The sequence below is a fragment of the Globicephala melas genome, chromosome 16, assembly GCF_963455315.2.
Source record: "Globicephala melas chromosome 16, mGloMel1.2, whole genome shotgun sequence".
Taxonomy (NCBI): domain Eukaryota; kingdom Metazoa; phylum Chordata; class Mammalia; order Artiodactyla; family Delphinidae; genus Globicephala; species Globicephala melas.
Window position 1 is genome coordinate 79,722,737 of NC_083329.1, and position 19,525 is coordinate 79,742,261.

At 53.0% G+C, this 19,525-nt stretch overlaps 1 protein-coding gene across 3 annotated transcripts in view; it reads left to right on the plus strand.

Moving 5' to 3' along the window:
- PCNX2 (pecanex 2) overlaps positions 1–19,525 on the plus strand; it is a 273,314-nt gene that overhangs the window by 252,069 nt on the left and 1,720 nt on the right. For 2 of the 3 annotated variants that reach the window (XM_060285936.1, XM_030839645.2), the window contains exons 29-33: positions 8,148–8,292; positions 8,743–8,973; positions 9,938–10,212; positions 10,873–11,060; positions 18,283–18,731. In XM_060285936.1, the coding sequence (XP_060141919.1) occupies positions 8,148–8,292; positions 8,743–8,973; positions 9,938–10,212; positions 10,873–11,060; positions 18,283–18,731 (1,288 nt within the window). The remainder of the gene's footprint in view (positions 1–8,147; positions 8,293–8,742; positions 8,974–9,937; positions 10,213–10,872; positions 11,061–18,282; positions 18,732–19,525) is intronic. The other variant, XM_060285935.1, reaches the window with a different exon arrangement.

Consider the following 19,525-nt stretch of genomic DNA (forward strand, 5'->3'; position numbering starts at 1 on the left):
GAGTCTTCAGATATTCACAGCATCCAAGCACATGATCTTTTGTTGGATCAATGGGAAGATTTTTCTTTTTTTTTTTTTTTAATAAATTTCAAATTTTCTTTACAAACTGCAACAAAATGCTTCAACGATTTCACTCTTTCCATTCCCGTACAACATATTTTCAGATTTCTTCAATCTTGTTCTTTGTGTTACTTGTTCCAATATTCCTGATCCAGCTGTATCTAACTTGGTCGGTTTTATTTATTTTTTCCTTGAATAAGCGCCATGCCTAGCAGCTGCTTTGGTCAGCCTTGTTTTGATGGGATTTTTTTTTGTTTCAAACAGCTTCTCATACTCCAGGTCGGCTCTGCTTGTTGCCAACATAGTGATGAGATAAATCTGGGAATGATACTCTTGCTAGTCTAGGGAAAGATTTGATTATCTGGGACTGAGTCACTTCACTGAGCAGTCCTGTACCGTATTTCAAGGTGCACTTGTTTTTATGGTGGGCCTGCTACTCCTCATTTTCTCCTCAGGTGAAATTTAGACTCATATCTTATAAAAAACCTCATTTGGAATTTTGATTTAGAATATATTAAATTCACAGATTAATTTGGGGAAAGAACGGACATCAGTCAATAATATGGTGTATCTTCGTAATCATTCCGTTTTTTAAATGTCTTTCCATAATAGTTTTATCACTTTTTTGGAGATTTGTAATCCCTAATGGGCTTGTCTCTAGGTATTTTACAGCTTTATTGTGATCATGAATAAAATCCTTTTTTTCCTGTCACCTTTTCTAATTGGCTACTGCTGGTATACAGGAAGGTTACAGTAAGTCCCCTACATACGAACCTTCAAGTTTCAAACTTTCAAAGATGCGAACGTGCGTTTGCATGCCCAATCATGTAAGTTAGTTCACGTGTCTGGCGTACATTGTTACACGCATGCATCCTCTACAAGTGGTTGTGCTTTTGTGTACTTTACTGTACTGTGTTTGTTTTTCATGTATTATTTATGTGGAAAGTATTATAAACCGATTACAATACAGTACCATATAGCCGATTGTGTTAGTTGGGTACCTAGGCTAATTTGTTGGGCTTACGAACCAATTGGACTTAACGAATGTGCTCTTGGAATGGAACTCGTTTGTATGTAGGGGACTTACTGTATTTAGTTTTTTATACCGATTTCATCCTGGGCACCTCTACTGAACTCTGTTATAAACATTATTTCAATTAGTTCTATTTGATTTTCTGCTGAAAAGACATATCTGCAAATAATGACAATTTTGCCTTTTTCTTTCCTGTATTTATACCTCAGTTCTTTTTCCTGTTCCGTTGGCTCTGACCTCCAGTTGGAGGTGGGCGTCTGTGTTAGTTTCCAATTGCTGCTATAACAACTTACCACAAAGTCGGTGGCTTACAGCAGCATACATTAGTTGTCTTACAGCTCTGGAGATCAAAAGTAGAAAACGGGTTTCACTAGGCTAAAATCAAGGTGTCTACATTCCTTCTGGAGGCTCTGAGGGGAGAATCCATCCCCTGTCCTAGAGGCCGCCTGCATCGCAGCGACCCCTTCCTCCATCTTCCCAGCCAAACGTGTAGCCTTTTCCAGTCTCTCTCTGACAAGCTCTACCTCACCCGCTTCCTTCTTTTACTTACGAGGATCCTTTTGCTTACATTGGGCCCTCCCAGATAATCCAGGAAAATGTCCACATCTCAAAATGCTCAATTTAATCACATCTGCAAAATTCCTTGTGCCCTGTAAGGTAACATAACCACGGGTTCCAGAGATTAGGACATGGACGTGTTGGGGGCCATCGTTCGGTCTAACACAGCATCCTCACGTTAATCCAGACATTAATGGGCAACAAGTGTCATATTTTAGCGTTAAAAAATAAGGTTTGTTTTAGGATTCTATTAGACCATTTTCATCGTCAGGAGTGTCCTCCTCTTCCTAGATTGCTAAAGCTTTCATCAGGAAACGATGCTGAATTCTTTCAAAGTTTGAGGGCTCACATTCAGATGAAATTCTTCTTAAATCTATTAACGTACTGGGTTATATGAATAGATTTCTTCAGTAAAACATCCTTACAATTCTGAGATAAGCTCTTCTTGGTCACGATACATTCTATCTATGCAATGATGGATTCACTTTGCTAATATTTTATTCATGTTCAAAGTAGGAGTGGCTTATGATCTGTGTGTGTGTGCGCGCGCGTGCGTGTGCGGTACACGTGTGCGCACATGCGCTTTATCCGCGTATAATTTTAACTCAGGAGCATGCCCTTAAGTGTACTTTCTGAGACCTAACAAGTCATTCTCACATGTTTAGTATTAAAGACTAACAGATGATTTTTGAACCCTTACTCCACAGATAAGTCTTATATAGCAGCCTAGCGTAAGTCACAAGCTCTGCTTCATTTGATGGGTTTCTTGGGGAAATATTTTGTCTTCACAGCAGTGACATAGCTTTGATAGGCTATCCTCAAGGAAGAAAAATACACGCCTGAAAAATTAGAGAGGATGAGCAAATTGAGAATCAGCTTACATGATAAGCTGAACGCAAGTGAGCAAAGGAGTACAAGTACGTAAAATGTCTTCAAATAAGACGTCCATATGTTACGGAGATAGGATGAGTTAATAGGGTTGTGACAAGCAAACCCTGATGATGGTTTTAATTTGGAGTTTGGGGCCTATCCCCTTCGTAGAACTGTGTCTCCTACCGAACAAGAGCACACAAATATAAAGGCATGTTTAGGAGGAAATCAAGATAGTTTCACTGACCACAGGGGCTAAAAGATGGCTTAGTGACTGTCTTCAGGTACATGAGAGGTGATGAGTAGATCCTAGCTGATGGTCCATTTATAGAGATAAAAGGTGAGAAGGTGGCTGTATCCACAGCAGCAACATGTTTGCTTGAAGAAGAAATTTTACTGACTCTTGGAGTAACGAGGCTTCTAAGAGAATAGAACATGTCAAGATAAATGTAAGCTTGAAAAATGACAGAGTCCAGCCCTAGATGTCCTGTGCTGGAGGCTGAGAGCCCTTACAGATGACCTTGTGGCAGGGGGTCACTGTCCTAGTCTGGGGTCACATCTACCATGTCCACCCTGCTCTCACCCACAGCGGACTGAGGAAAATCGCGTTCTTCAGGAATCCCGGACATAATCTCAGTTTCCCTGCCGACCTTCTACTGGAGACGAGACCCCAGACTAGGGCCAGACGTCATAGTGAATCCTCTTGCAGACAAGACTGAGGTCTGCCTGACAGACTGGGGTAGGAAACTCAGAAATCAGGATCTAGAAGAGAAATAAAGTAAACATGACGCACAGTCCTGAACCAGAGATTAAAATCAAGTCGTCCAGCTCAGGTCAAGATGGTGGTGTAGGAAGATTCTGAGGTCACCTGTTCTCACGATCACACCAAACCTACCACGTCACATAGAACAACAGTCCCTGAGAAGACTAGCAGGACAGATTTTCTGCAACTAAGGATATCAGAAAAGGCCAGATCGAGAAGGGTAGGAGGGGCGGAGACACGGTCCAGTCAGAACCTGCACCTCCAGTATGACGACCCACAAGTGGGAGGGAAGTCACCACCGAGGGGGTCCCCCCTGAGGAGCGAGGGGTCTGAGGCCCACATTGGGCTCCCCAGCTGGGGGACCTGAAGCAGAAAAACAAGCCCCATAAAATCTGGCTTTGAAACCAGTGGGGCTCACGTCCAGGAGAGCCCGAGGGCTGTGGGAAACCGAGACTCAGCTCTGAAGAGCTTGTGCCCAAACTCACCTGTTCCGAGCGCTAGCACGCTGGATTGAAAGGCACCTGGATTGTACAAGGAGGTACATCGATTAATCTTAAGGCACTTGACGGAGGGGCAGGGATCTGGCGGGACTTTCTCAAGGGACAGAAGCGCTGGCAGGCGCCTTTTTTTCTTTTAAAAATATTTACTTATTTATTATGGCTGCACCAGGTCTTAGCTGCGGCGTGCGGGATCTTAGTTCCCCAGCCAGGGATCGAACCCGGGCCGCTGGCACTGGGAGCACGGAGTCTTACCCACTGGACCACCAGGGAAGTCCCCAGGTGCCTTTTCTCCCCTCTCTTTCCACGTCGCTGGCCAGGTGCTGGTGGGCATCATTTCTGTCCCTCTCCATCACCCAGCTAACACCGTGCACCCTGCCCTGGACCAGCCTTGCCCAACCTGCCCAGGCTCCCTGAAACGTCTGGGTGTTCTGGTCCCCAGAATCACCCCTGGCGCCTCAGGATCGCCCGAGCAGCTGAGTCAGAATATAGGCCCCAGGCCCCAGCATTAGACTTGTTTCCACCTGAATCCTCAGGTTCACTGACACTGCACCCAAGATAATGACGCATTGTCCAAAACTTAAAATCTCTATCTTGAAGGTAATTAGGTAAATAGTAATTTTTTTCTGAGAGAGCAGGGTTTCTCAGCAGTGGCACTATTCACACTTTAGGCTGTGTGGTTCTTTGTTGGGGGGGACTGTCCTGGACGTTGCTGCCTGGCCTCTACCCACTGGGGGCCAGGAGCATCACCCTCTTCAGCTGTGACGTCCAAAATATGTCTCCAGATATTGTCAGATGTCCCCCGGGGGCCAAAATGTCCTTGGGCCAAGAACCAGTGAGAGGGTGCAGGTGGAAACTGGGCTGAGTTGGTCAGTGATTTTGAACAAAAGTAGGGCTTCGAGGGGCTTAAGGAGCATCTGGCCTGCACAGAGCTCTGAGGACTCCTCTGTGGATAAAGAAAGATGCGATACAAGGAGTGAAAACAACCTTTGCTTCAACTGGCCGTCCTCAAGCTGTCGTTGCCGTGAAAGGTGATGGGTGAGAATGCTGAACTGGGCGGGACCCGTTAAAGCATAAGCCTTAGGCTAACCTGGGGCTGGAGTTTCCGCTGGCACTGCAGGCAACAGCCGGAGCCTCCAGCTGGAACGTGGCCATTTCCACGAAGGCTGTGAGTGACTGTGCTCCAGTACTGGTGGCTCCAGCCTCCCATCTGTGCAGCACCAGGGGTTATGTCATCGTAGAACAGGAAGCGGGGTCAGAACCAGAAAGAATAGGAGGCGGTACAAGCAGAGTGCCGCGAAGACCCGGCTTGGTGGTCGTTGGTGTCTGCTGGGGGTGCAGAGTCACTCTGAGGTGGAGGCTGGATCATCCTTTCCAACACACGCGTGAGCACACACACGTGCACCCATGTAAATGCACACATGTACACACACGCACACACAAATGTGCACCCATGCTCAGGCACACACACAAATGTGCACCTATGTACATGCACAACATACATGCATGCACACATACGCACACGCACACACAGATGTGCACCTATGCTCGTGTACACACATACACACACATACACACATGCACACACAGTTATGAAGGCGACGTATGATTCAAGTCCTGACTCCGTGGAACATGGGTTGAGTGCAGCAGAAGAGGTACAGAAGGCCCTTTATAGTTTGTCGCCAAGCAGTCCTCAGCGCAGGGACAGTCTCTACATCCACAGGTAGAGAGCCAGACCGCAGCACCGAGATAAGCCCGGTCTTACATGGCACTGCACACGTGCTAGAAACTTAGTAAATAAAGGCAGCGCTAGGGGGCCGGGCGGTGGCTGTTCTAGTCCCTACGAAGGCCAACCTTGATCGACTCAGATGTAACCCTGTTTCCCCGCTCCAGCTGTTGGCCTGGGGGTGGGAGCCTGTCATCTCTCAGTAGAGTTTTAACAAGACCAAGCCCGATAATTCTCCAAGTCAGCAATGTGCTGCAGGCGGCCTGGAGACCTGTGCTTTCCCCGCCAAAGCCTCCCAGCTCGTCACATCTCTGCTTTCCTCCTCCTCATCCTCCCGAGATTAAAAGGCAGGTAATGAGACACCCTCACTTTTAGGATGCCTGTACCTTTAAGGTGCTAGGGGTAATGCCATCCATCTAGTGGAATTCTACCCGAGGCTTTGTTTTCTACATGGAGACTCATTTAAAAAAAACTTTTTTTTTTAAATTGAAATATAGTTGATTTCCAATGTTGTGTTCATCTCTGCTGTACAGCAAAGTGCTTCAGTTATGCACACATATACATCCTTTTTCATATTCTTTTCCATGATGGTTCATCACAGGATATTGAATATAGTTCCCTGTGCTCTACAGTAGGACCTTGTTGTTTATCCATCCTATAGATAATAGTTTGCATCTGCTAATCCCAGACTCCCAGTCCTTCCCTCCCCCTCCCCCTCCCCCTTGGCCACCAGCGGTCTGTTCTCTGTGCCCGTGATTCTGTTTCTGTGTCATAGATACGTTCATTTGTGCACTGAGGCTCATTTTAATGGAAGAGCAGTAAGGGTCACGAAGTGTCATTTTCCTCTGAAAATAGAAAGGGCCGGTAAAGCATCTACCGTTGGGGACCTGGGGTGGGCTCACACTCACTCAGGGAGGTCCCGTGGGAGGGCCTTTTCCCGACCGGGCAGTCGGGCCTATGGCTGCTTTCACACGGCACCGAGCAAAGGATGGGCTGACTCTCCGGGTCTCCTCTTCCATCTGCCCATGTCGCTCTGGGCATCTGCGCAGGTCCCTCTATCTCCCTCTGCCACTGTCCCCAGCCCCACATCAAGAGGAGTGACTTCTCTACGCCTGTGTGCAAGCAGCGAGGCATGCTTCTAATCCTTTCCAGAAAAGAAACCCACCCACGTTTAACCCCCTCTTTTCAGGACTTCACCCCTATCTGATGACAGGGGCATTTGGGACCATTTTCAGTGACAGCAGTTAGCACCGTTTCAAAGCTTCCCTCCCTGCATCTGCACTGCTCCAGCCTGGCTCTGCGGTCCACCCCTCCCCTCCCAGGACCGCAGGCAGCTCCAGGAAGTCTCTGTTCTGTGTCGGGGGAGCCTGTTCAGGAGGGCTGCCTCCTGGACTCTTTCTGGAAGGTTCTGGGCTCCTCGAGGCCACAGCATCTGCCCCACCTGCCTAGACCCTGGCTGCTCCCGTTTCCCACGGCCTGCTCTGACTCCAAGCCCCGGCATCCCTCTCAAGGGAGTTCTGGAAGGAGGTTGATGATGCTGGGGTGTTTCGCAACGACGTGCTCCAGCAGCCAACAGTGGAGCTATTTCCCTGACGTGTGGGTCTGGCGTGCTGCATGGGATCCAAAGTCTTGCTGGGCGAGCCAGCTCATTAGATCCTTCTCAGTTCCATCCTCGGAGCGTGTCTTCCGCACACACTTCCCTGCTCGCTCTGTCCCAGTTCAACCCCGTCGGGGATGCTGTTCCTCGTACAGCTGCCCACACTCCCGCTCAGGGTTGTCAGAGGCCAGGGTGTTTAGAGGACGCTGGGACTGAGTGTATCACTGGAACTCGAGGCGACGAATGAGGGAAGCACCATTCTTTCCCTCCTCATAATACAGGGTGAGTCGCTTTCCCAGACCCACTCCCTGCGTTGATCCAAAAGGTAAAGATGTCCCTCGGGCAGCTCTCTGCTCTCCACCCAGGCGATGCTTAATTACACGCAGGAAATGGAAGCAAAGCCCAAAAGCCTGGAAACATAAAAACCTGGACAGCCCGAGAAATCCTTCCGTCATTCATTTTAATCCCCTCTATCGTGCCTCATCCTCTAGTCATTAAAAAAAAGGTGGGGTTGGGAGCTGGAGGTTCTCTGAGAATCTAAATGGCCAATTTGAGATTGGATTTGGTGTCATTTTCTCTCCATATGGTGGGAGAATCCAATTTTTATTATGAGTGACATAGTCCGAAAGCGCTATCCAGAAACACAGAGACGACCAGTGGAAGGGCCTGGGTTCTTGCCCTGGCCTCCCTGCCTCCCTCCCAAGAAGTGGAGGCCCCAGGGCTCCTGGACCAGACGGCCCCTTGTCTCAGCACTCACTCTGCCTGTGGACATAGCAGGCCAGCTCTGACCAGGACCTCCACCATCACACTCAGGGACCCAGAGCATCAGTGGCTATCCCTGAAGGTGACCATCGCAGCAGTTGTCACGAGGGTCCGAATACGGCCTGCAGTGTCAGGTGTTCGCTGGGACCTCTGCTGGATCAGCCTAAAGACAGTAAAATCCTTCCTGAGGGGACACAAGGGAGACTCAGGCCAGCTCAGGGTGACAGGAGCCTGAACACCTTTGCTCCGTATGAACGGACAAACTCGACTTTGTTTCGCAGCCTGGATTCTTTCCTGTACGGCCTCCACACCCTCTTCAAAGGTGACTTCAGAATAACAGCCCAGGATGAGTGGGTGTTTGCAGACATCGACCTGCTGCACAAAGTTGTTGCCCCAGCTCTCAGGATGTCCCTGAAGCTGCATCAGGTAAACATTCCTTTTTTTAAAAAAAGTATAAGCGTGAAACATCAGGGGGAAAAAATGACCTTTCAAAAACGCAGTCCCCTTCCTCGGCATGACATTGATGAGTGGGCTTCTGGTTTAGTAACTAAGCGTTGAGGCATCGCAGATTCTTGACGGTGTCCGTGACAGTGTGTCCTCAAGACCCCTAGGAGGTGGCGATCTCCCACTAGGATGGAAGAGGGGACTTGGCCAGAGAAAATGACATCAGAAGTGCCCACGCTGTCTCAAAAAGTCATAGGCACCTAAGCCACAAGCTCCTTGCCTAGCACGGCCCCGAGGCCAAGGGTGCTGGGTTGGCAAGGTGTCCTCCATCCACTCAGGGCCACTGTGAGACGTGCAGGTGGGCTTGGCCTTGCACCCACCCGGGGCCAGCTCTCTGGTCCTCCTGACCCAAAGCTGGACTTCCTTCCCCAGGACCAGTTCACTTGCCCCGACGAGTACGAGGACCCCGTGGTCCTCTACGAGGCCATACAGTCCTTTGAGAAGAAAGTGGTCATCTGCCATGAGGGCGACCCGGCCTGGAGGGGCGCCGTGCTGGCCAACAAGGAGGAGCTGCTGACCCTGCGGCACGTGGTGGACGAGGGCACGGACGAGTACAAGGTCATCATGCTGCACAGGAGCTTCCTGAGCTTCAAGGTGATCAAGGTACGGGGCCCCTCCTTCCCAGCTGGCCCGAGCCTCCCAGCTGGGGGGCATGTGAGAAGAAATAGGATGGATTGGCACTGATGCCCTCGCCCTGGGCCAGCGTCCTCTGTCTAGACCCACGGTCCCAGGGTTGGGGGGGCAGCATTGCCCAGCATGCAGGGCACCCCCGGGGCAGGCGGTGCATCTCCTCCAGGGCCCTTTCCCACCCAGAGAGCCGGTGCCCAGGTGACAGCTTTGGCAAGAAGTCCTGGTAGGCTAGACACACATGTCGCTGAGGGTCAGGATCTAGCTTATTCTTTTTTTTTAATTAATTAATTTATTTATTTTTGGCTGCATTGGGTCTTTGTTGCACGCAGGCTTTCTCTAGCTGCGGCGAGCGGGGGCTACTCTTCGTTGCGGTGCACAGGCTTCTCATTCTCTTGTTGCGGAGCATGGGCTCTAGGCACGTGGACTTCAGTAATTGTGGCACGTGGGCTCAGTAGTTGTGGCTCGCGGGCTCTAGAGAGCAGGCTCAATAGTTGTGGCGCACGGGCTTAGTTGCTCCACGGCATGTGGGATCTTCCCGGACCAGGGCTCGAACCCGCGTCCCCTGCACTGGCAGGCGGATTCTTAACCACTGTGCCGCCAGGGAAGCCCCTAGCTTATTCTTAAAGACTTTACAGTTCTCTAAAATTCCAGACCTTCCTCTCATAACCTGTTCCTGAACCCGAGAACTCCCTTCCCAGAGATTCTCTTCTTCCTATAGCTTCAAACCACCGCGCTGAAACAAAGCCTTCCTTCCTTTTAATTTGATCTCTGTGGCCCCGTGAAAGTGGCATCACATCCACCTTACGGGGCTGCCATTCGGGCTTGACTATGAAAGCTTCAGGCCAAAGTATTGCGGTCCCAGGTACTCAGACCCAGAACCAACATGCTGGCGGCCCCCGCCATCTGCTTTTCTCTCCGCATCTTCCCCGCCCTGCAGGTGAACAGAGAGTGTGTCCGTGGCCTTTGGGCGGGGCAGCAGCAAGAGCTCATCTTCCTCCGCAACTGCAATCCCGAGCGCGGCAGCATTCAGAACCACAAGCAGGTCCTCCGGAACCTGATCAGTTCCTCCTGCGACCAGCCCCTGGGCTACCCCATGTATGTCTCCCCGCTCACCACCTCCTACCTAGGGACCCACAGGCAGCTGAAGAACGTCTGGAGCGGACCCGTCACCTTGGACAGCGTCAGGGCGTGGTTCCGAGCCAAGTGGTTAAGGTGGGTCTTGACAACAAAGGCCATTATTTACCCGGATGCTGGATGGGGCGGGGCTGCGACTCCAGGGCTTCTGGTTGGAATGTCACTGTCCAGGGCTCTTTCCTCCTGAGATGAAAACTGCCGTGCCCAAGTGCGCCGCAGCGCATCCTTTGTTTCATCAGATGAGTCTGTCTCCCTCCCCCTTGCATCCACGGGCTGAGACTTGGGCTTGAGTCCTTGCAGTACTGCCGAGGTCATGGGTCTTTGGGAGTGGCTGTTACACATCTGTCTCAAAGAACGGGGCTTGAAATCCCTCCTCCCACCCGGCACTCATCTCTCATCCCGTTAAGTCTTCTCACCCCGTTGTAACGGTGTCCCTGGTGAGTTGGAACGAATTCTAAGATGTTCTGTCTGAATCTGGCAGAGCTCCATGTCAGGCCCCAGAGCTGAGGGTTCCTGTGGCTGGTGGGACCTGCGGCTTCTTCATCCGGGCGTGGTGTATTCGTTTATCAGACTCTGAGGTTTGGGGAACGGAAGCCCCTCTCTCCACCGATGTCCCAGGTGTGCTGCTCACCTGTAGAGTCCGGTCTGCCACCCTGATTTGGACACGAATGTGATGGGGCGTTTGGGACAATCAGAAATGTTTTGGTGAGACCCTTGAAGCGTTTCTCCCTCTCACAGGGTGCGGAAGGACTGCGATGCCGCCGGCCAGCCCGGCGCTGGCAACAGCCAGGACGCCGACGGCGGGGGCGCCCCGCCCGTAGGCGGCAGCAGCGCCCCCAGTGGTGAGAGTCGGGAGAGCAGCTCGGAACAGCCCAGAAAGGATGGGACCCGCCACCGCTCACCCCCTGAAGGGACAAGGACGACAGGTGGGTGCAGCGGGGGCTTCGTGTTACTGATAAGGCTCCTGTCGTCCCACTGGCCAACACTGTGGGTTGTGTTGTCGTTCTAACCTCTGAGAGCCCCTTTTTGCAGGAAAAATCAGTGTTGGGACAAAAGATGCCCCAAATATCCACGACTCTTATAGGTTCTACTCAGAAAACAACTCTCCATGTGTTAGATTCAGCATTTAACCTTTATCCATCTGTCTATCCATCACCTCAGCCAGCCAGCCAGCCAGCCATGTGTCTGTCTGTTGGCCCAGCGGTCACTCCCTTCCACCCCGTCTCTCACTCATTCAGTGCCTATTGGCTCACGTGCCTTTGTGTCGGGCTGTGTTGTAGCTCTTGATCTATGATGGTGCCTCTGTCTTTCTGTGAGTTGAGCCGCCGTCTGCAAGTCTGTGGCGAGGGAGCCAGGCTCCTGCTCTCCGTTGCCCACTGTCTACAGCTCTCCCCTTCCTGCACTTACACCTGACATTTCAGAGCATAAGAAAAGAGGGAAGGGGGCTTCCCTGGTGGCGCAGTGGTTGAGAGTCCGCCTGCCGATGCAGGGGACGCGGGTTCGTGCCCCGGTCCGGGAAGATCCCACGTGCCGCGGAGCGGCTGGGCCCATGAGCCGTGGCCACTGAGCCTGCGCGTCCGGACCCTGTGCTCCGCGGCGGGAGAGGCCGCAGTGGTGGGAGGCCCGCGTACCACAAAAAAAGAAAAGAGGGAAGAAGGGTGGCAGCAGGTGTGGATGGCGGGGGTGGCTTTGTTCAAGTTTGGGCTGAGTTTAAAGTTTAAAAGCAGTTAGGCTCAACCAGATGGATGAAGTCCCAAAACCCCAGTCCACTGGGAGGAGGGGGCTGCTTAGAAAAGATGACCCCGAGGGCCCGCAGAGGACGCACCCGGGTGGATGCGGGAGAGACAGATGCTTGGCCCTGGTTCCTGCTGGCACACTGGCACTCAGCTTTGCCCTTCAGAACCTGTTAGTGGCTTCGCCTTTTGGCCTCAGTGCTTTTACCATCCAGAAGGGTTCATTAAGTGCCTTTTTGTGCGTGTTCCCCTGCCAGCTCTGCACCGAATGAGTAATGAGGAACGGTCCCTGTCTCCTGGAAGCAAGGCTGAGGATTTCACTGAAATAGTGAGGATTTATACAAAGATGGGCAAGATGGTAGATAGATCGGGAGACAGAGAGGCAGACAGATGATGGGTAGAAGACAGATGATGGATGATAGATGGATGGATGGATACATGATAGATAGAGATGAATCAATAGATGATAGCTAGGTAATAGAAGATAGATGAGAGATGGAAGGAAGGGAGGGAGAGGTAGATAGGTAGGTAGATGGGCAAAGTGATTGCCATTAGCTGCTTAGGGGGAAGAAGGCCGCCTTCCCCGCCCCGTGCCGTCTGCCCCAACCCCAAGCAGAGCGGTCGCCCAGCCAGAGGCCTCCAGTGTTGGGCTCTCAGGCCAGGAGTTTCTCATTGCTTAGTTAACAGTTGTTATCGCATGAGAATTTTAAGTTTCAAAATCACATAAAGGGATCTTCCAGGTGGGAAAATGCAAGGTGGGTTCCAAATGGAGAAATTCCTCAGCGCTTGGCACGTCTAACCAGGTGACCTGTGGGAACCACAGGGAGGCTGGAGTCTGGGGGTTTCTGGCTGGCGGGGCCGCAGGCTTTTAAAGAGCCGAAGATGGGCGTGCTGGACGGGCTCTGACTCAGTGAGCTGCCTCTTCCCTTTCGTAGAAGTGAAGCTGTGCCGGCGCTTGGGGCTAGCGCTGCTTCCTGTCCTAAAATCCAGGCCCCATAGGTTGTGAACACCCCCCCATTCACCGCCGGAGCCTGAGGCTGGGAGCAGTCACAGGTTTTCGTGGCAGATGTCGGAGCTGCATCTTCCAGAGCCCAAACCAGCTGTGCATTTTCCATCGTTGCTTTTTTTTTTTTTTTTTTTTGCGGTACGCGGGCCTCTCACCATCGTGGCCTCTCCCGTTGCGGAGCACAGGCTCCGGACGCGCAGGCTCAGCGGCCATGGCTCACGGGCCCAGCTGCTCCGCGGCATGTGGGATCTTCCCGGACCGGGGCACGAACCCGCGTCCCCTGCATCGGCAGGTGGACTCTCAACCACTGTGCCACCAGGGAAGTCCTCCATCATTGCTTCTTAAAATCGCTTCTCCCAAGGCCACCAAGAGTGACCACCTTTCAGACCATCTGGCTTAGAGTCCCAAGGGGGCCCCAGTGGGCTGAGAGAAGCTGGTGGGGCGTGAGTCCTGGAGGGGGAATGACATGACAGATGGCCCCTTCTGCCCTCCAGCCCTGCCTGAAGCCTCACCATCCCCCTGCCTCAGTGGCTGCCCCGGGGCGAGGCTTTCCTGAAACTCACCAGGGGGCATCACAGCTGGTGGCATAAGCCAGACACCCATTCTGCGGGGCTGGACAGGGATGGAGTCCAAACTTGCCTTCAAAAGGATGAAACACCATGAGACAGTTGGCTTGAAACCAGCCACTGGGACTCACAGCCACGCCTCAAGGCAGCAGGGAAATCTCGGGATGTCAGGGCACAGCAGGCCCCTGAGAGACATCTAGAAAAGCTCGAAGCTGGCATCAGAAAGGGACAACCTTACTCCCCACACCCAGGACACAGACACCTCCTCCTGCCCCTGGAAAACTGAAATGTCCCCTTCTTTTTACTACCACTCTGGTTAAAGCCATACGGGGACATGGCCACCTTTGGCTTGGTTCACTGCACGCGCTCACTCCCTGGGGAAGTTCAAGGCCAGGACCCCTGTCCCTTCTCTCCACGTCCCTCGGCGGCAGCTAGAAACACGCCCCACCTGTGAGTAAGCACCGTGTCGGAACCCCGACGCTTGGAGAACAAAGCCCAGGAGGGGGTAAGCTTCTGGTGGGATCCCAGGCTGCATCCCTCAGCGCCCGATAAACACAGGTGCTCACACGCGTCCACGCTGCAGGCTAGAGGAGAGCTGCCCCCGCCCGGCTCAGGCCTCCACCCACAGGCCGCCGCCCCTGAGCCGGTGCAGAGTGGGGATGGGGTACGGGGACTCCCGTGCCCTGACAGGGCCAGGCGCAAAGCTGTCAGTTACCAAAGCCCCGAGTGCAGTAGCCCTCGTGACCCCAAGGACACCGGCCCCAGAAGGAGCCGCACATGGGGAGGGGGACGGCCCTGCCCGGCGCCACCAAGGACTCTTCCCAGATGACGCAGCCAGTGGTGAGATGCCCGAAGGCCCCTGGAAGAGGGAGGGTGGCCTGGGAAGCCACCCCCCCCCCACCCGCTGCCATTCCCAGCAGGACGGCATCGCCAAAGGGGCCTCTGCTGTGCAGTTGCTGGGTTTCCTTCTAACCTCTGGCTTCTCTGGCCGCCTCCTCGCCCTCCCTCCGACTGAATCAAACCATGGTGCCCGCAGCTTCCAGAAAGCAAGCCAGGAGCCTGCTCAGCCGGTGCAGGGAAGTTAGAGGTCGGTCTCCAGTCCTGGGGGGGATATTCCTGATCCCGTATCTTTGTACTCGACCTGGAAGACTCACCTTCCCAGCTCCTGTTCCGTAGCTCGCCTCCCAGGCTACAGGGGAGGCCCAGGGCCCAGTCTGCAGGGGCACACGGGTCGGGGGGGGGTGGGTCTCAGTATCTAGGTCAAGGCACTTTTGAAGCTTCCCAGATGGTTCCAATGGCTAAGGTTAAGAAGCCCTTGGCCAAACCCAAACCGCCTGGGGCTGGCTCTGTTCCCAGTCAGGGGTTGAAGAAGCTCTGGGTTTCCGTGCGAGGTGAGTTTTGCAGGTTGGGTCGTTGTTTCCTGGTCAGTGTGCCGCGTGCCGAGCCTGTCGATGCGCCGATGCAGTCAGAGAGGAAGGGCGGAGGGTGGAGAGCACCGCGTGATGCCACGTAGGCAACCAGTGATGACCAGTGTGCTGTGCCCTGTGGGAGTCCCTGGGGCCGAGGTGAAGGACCTGACTTCCCGGGCAGGGCATGACAGAGAAGCCTAGCTATGCAGCAATGATTGAGCCGCTCTCAAGGGGGAATGTGAATGAAATTCTAAGAACAGACTCTTGTTTTACCCACAGTGCCCAAGGCTCAGTGCCCATAACTGGAGTCCCAACTGCTCCCTCGCTCCCTGGGTCCCTGCTTCAGTCCCCAGCCGAGTATCCCCATCCTGGCCCTTGCCAGACTCCCAGAGGACTGCAACCCCAGGTGGGCATAGTGTGTGGACGCCCAGCACCTCATGCCTGACTCGCGGGCCCTCACGCCCTACGGCCAGGAACTCACTATGCAGCCCTAAGTGCGGCCTGACAACCTGCAGACTTCTTGCTGGAAGGGGACTCAGCCCACTGGTGGAGGCTGGTGGGCTGCTTGCTGAGGAGAGCAGTTAGGAATTTGTAACTAATCTGAATCCCATATTGGACAGGAAGGCTATCTCTTCTATCCTATTTTTTTAATAGTTTAGTGTTTTATTTTGAAATTTTTTACAGAAAAACTTCAAGAATAAGGCAATGAATACCTACATACATTTCATCTAGATTCAACAGTTAACATTTGATACATATAATTTCTCTCTTCTATCCTATTCTAAAGATTTGCACCACCACCTTTCAGATTACAATCAAAGACAAAGGAATAGTGCTGGGATAATGAACAGGGGCGGGTAATTTACATGGCATTTCAACCCAGGTCCTAAGGAGGTTTTCCCTAGAAACGCTCCTAATTTGATAACGAAGTAACTGGCAAACTAAGTTAAACTACAGAATAATAAGTAGCATAGATGTATTTAGCTTGGTTTCGTACTTGTTCCATTTGCAAAATTAACTTTTAAAAAATCAAGAGCGACAAAAAAAAAAAAAAACCCAAGAAAATGTGAAGCAGTGAAATCGGGGCAGGGGTTACCCCATCTTGCATGGAACACGGACCATTCCCCTTTGTTACTGGAATGAGCTAAGTTCCCCCACTAAGTACGGGTGGTCTCTCCAACATCAAAATCACTGGCTTGCGGATGAATGTGGACTATTCTGGGGCAGCAGTCAGCGTTACCGTGTAAATCACAAGCAGATGTTTGGCCTTGCCAAGCTCTGAATAAACTAACAAATCACCATCTCTGTTCTTCATTCTGATTCGTCAGGGTCCCTTTCTCCCTCTTTCTTCCTCTATAAGAGTAACATACTCAGCTCTGCAGCGGGACCGTTCAGATGGGCCCATCCCCGGGGGGAGGGGGAGCCCCATGCCGGGGAGCTGCCTGCACTCACCCGGGGAGCCTGATCCCAGTACCACTCTGTGAGCAGCATTGCGGGGGGGGGCACCCCGATTTCTCAGCAGACGGGCAGGAGGGAGCCAGGTGGGAGCCCCAGTGCCCTCTGGAAACGGGCCCCCACCACCACAGTGGGCACATGGCAGTAAGGTCAACGTGAGGCAGGAGGGCCCTTTCAGCCAGTCCGCCGCTGTGGGAAGGGCAGGGCTAGAGAGGACCCGGGGAATGTCCACAGTAACATCTGTGCCCTAAGGAGTTACCTCGCAAAAGACGTGTTCCCATAGACAAACGTAAATATTTCAGAATCACTGGGTGCCCGGTTAATCACTTGGGCATTTGGGGTGAGGTGACATTCCTTGGGGGTACCCACCCTGCAGCCCCCTCTATTTTTACCCATTGCATGTAACTGTACCCACTCCTGGAGACACGTCAGTAGGGCAACTGGTAGCACCGTGACGTCACCAGCTGCCCCCTTCAGAATAATATTTTATTGATGTTTATTTTTTAAACTGAAGTACAGTTGATTTACAAATGTTGTGTTAATTTCTGTACAGCAAGGTGATTCGATTAAACGTATATATACCTTCTTTTTCATATTCTTTTCCGTTACGGTTTATCATAGGCTACTGAATATAGTTCTCTGTGCTTCCCAGTAGGACCTTGTGGTTAAAATAATATTTTAGAATTAGACCCTGGTGAGTACTGAGGCTTAAGTCAAGGAACTCGGCGTTCCAGCAATTCCAGGCTCGTCACCCGCCTCGTCTCTAAAGCCGCAGAGGTAAGTCAGGCACAGGACAGGCGCTTTAAGCCCGCCTTCCTCCAGAGCTGTGCCAGGACCAAAGGCTCGGGCGGGCCGGTCCCTTGGGTCCAAAATGGCCTTGTTTTTCTCTCTCTCTTTTTTTAGATTTAGGCCAGGGTGGATATATGTGTATGTATAACTGATTCACTTTGCTGCACACCTGAAACTAATACAACGTTGTAAATCAACTAGACTCCAGTAAAAAATAAAATAAAGGCCTCGTCTCAGCAAGTCTCAGCAAGAGCTGGGCCAGGAAGGACCCCTGAGGGGAGGGACAACTGGCCAAAGGGAGCTGGGAGCCCTGACAGACGTGGGAACCCGGGCCGTGCACGCCCGAGTTGGGCCGGGGAGGGCTTCCTCTCAAAGACCTTGATCTTAAGGGAAAACTTTTCTAGAAAAAAAAGGCCACAGCATGTGGCTCAACCCGTTTTTCCTCTTTCGAAGGCAACTAGACATGATGCAAACCTGCATGCTTTCCCTTCATCACTGCTTATCAGAGGAGCCCGGGAATCCAGTCCCGAAGCAGGGACATGATGGGATTTGCCTGATGAGGCCACGTTATGGGTTTGCCCAGGACAGGGCTCCCAGGGACGAGGGACTTCGGTACGGAACCCAGGACAGGCCTGGGCAAACCGGACGGGCCCATCGCCCTGGCCTGTGGCCCACACCAACACCCCTGCCCCATCCTTCAGTTCTCAGGCCTCAGTGGAGCCCCAAGCTGGGCTCCCAACCCTCCATCCCAGCCCAGAAGGTGGGAGGCCAGCCTGGGTCCCTCGGGCCCCGCAGAGCAGCCCGCCTGCCTCAGCACGCGGACACTGACATGGGCAGCTGCCTGCCACGGCAAGCCGGTCTGCTCTGCTGTTTTTTTTTTTTTAAATCCCCCTTTTTAGAAAGCTCTGGTTGACTAGATAAGTGACTTTGTGAATGCCCTTGCTTTTCCCTCTTTGTCTTTAATTCCCACACTTATGTGTTGTTGTTTTTATTAAATTAATTTATGGTGGGTTTACGATGTCGTGTTAATTTCAGGTGCACGGCAAAGTGATTCAGTTATCCATACAGATATATCCGTTCTTTTTCAGATTCTTTTCCCACATGGGTTATTACAGACTATTGAGTAGAGTTCCCTGTGCTCTACGGTAGGTCCTTGTCGTTTACCTATTCTGCTCTGCTTTCCTTTAAAGGCAGGAGAAAAGGCAGGACTCAGTCCGTCCAGGCCCCCAGGGTCTTAAGCCAAACGCCGCCCATCCCGCGCTCATCCGGCCCCACCGTGGACAGCCACCCGGCCTTCCTGCAGACGTCCACGTCGGTCCACGAGCTGGCCCGGCGGCTCTCGGGCAGCCGGCTGTCCCCGTGCACCTCGGCGGCATCCCTGCGCTCCCAGCCCCCGCCCGCCCCCGCTGCCGGCCACTTGAGCGTCCGCGAGCGGGCCGAGGCCCTCATCAGGTCCAGCCTGGGCTCGTCCACCAGCTCCACCCTCAGCTTCCTCTTTGGCAAGAGGAGCTTCTCGAGCGTCCTGGTCATTTCCGGGCTGTCTGCCGCCGAGGGGGGTAACACCAGCGACACCCAGTCCTCCAGCAGTGTCAACATCACCCTGGGCCCCTCGGCCAGGACCACCAGCCAGCCCGCACGGGTGAGGAGCTCGGGGGGTGGGGGGCACTCCTGGCCGATGAGCCCGGTCCCCCGGGCCTGCAGGCTCCCATCACCTGCCCTGTAGGGTTCCCAGAGTAACAGACAGGCAACGAGACGGGAGCTGGACTGGCCGCGCTCGGAAGCGGACAGGATGTATGGCACGTGTACCGTAATGACGACGCCCAGGCAGGCGGTGGAGGGAGCCGGTGTCAGAGTCCCCTTCGCCCTGAACCCAGGATGTCGGGGGCGGGGGGGGGGGCATGTCCTCCACGGGTGCAGACAGAACCTTCTCTTTCCACGTTCCTCTGGCTGAGGGAGAGGAAAGGACACACGTCAGCACTGCAGGCAGCTCACCATCAGTTCCGAGCCACTAGATTTAACGGTGGCTCCCGAGACGGCTTTCTACTTTTACGCAGTTAAATGTTAGAGAGTTTTGAGGACTTTGCCCCAATAAACGGTTCCTTATCGAGAATCCCAAGCTGGCTGGCGCTGGATGAATAACTGGGCTTCTCAAGTTAAGTACGTAAGTAAACACCCAGCCGCTCTCTTCTGTACTGTGGTAGGGAGGGAGAAATCGGAGATGTTAAGGCAAAAGCCGGCATCAGGTTGGAGACTTCCACGCTCCATTTGAACGGGCACACGCCGTCCTGCCCGCGAAGGGGCAGAGCCGCAGGCTGCTGGCCTTCTGGTTCCGGGCGTGGCTTTTTGGAGGTGGATGATGGGGGCTCTGCCCTTACCCTCTTCCCAAAGGGAGAAGCCCTACAGGCCGGCGCCTGCCCCCGCCCGCAGGAGAAG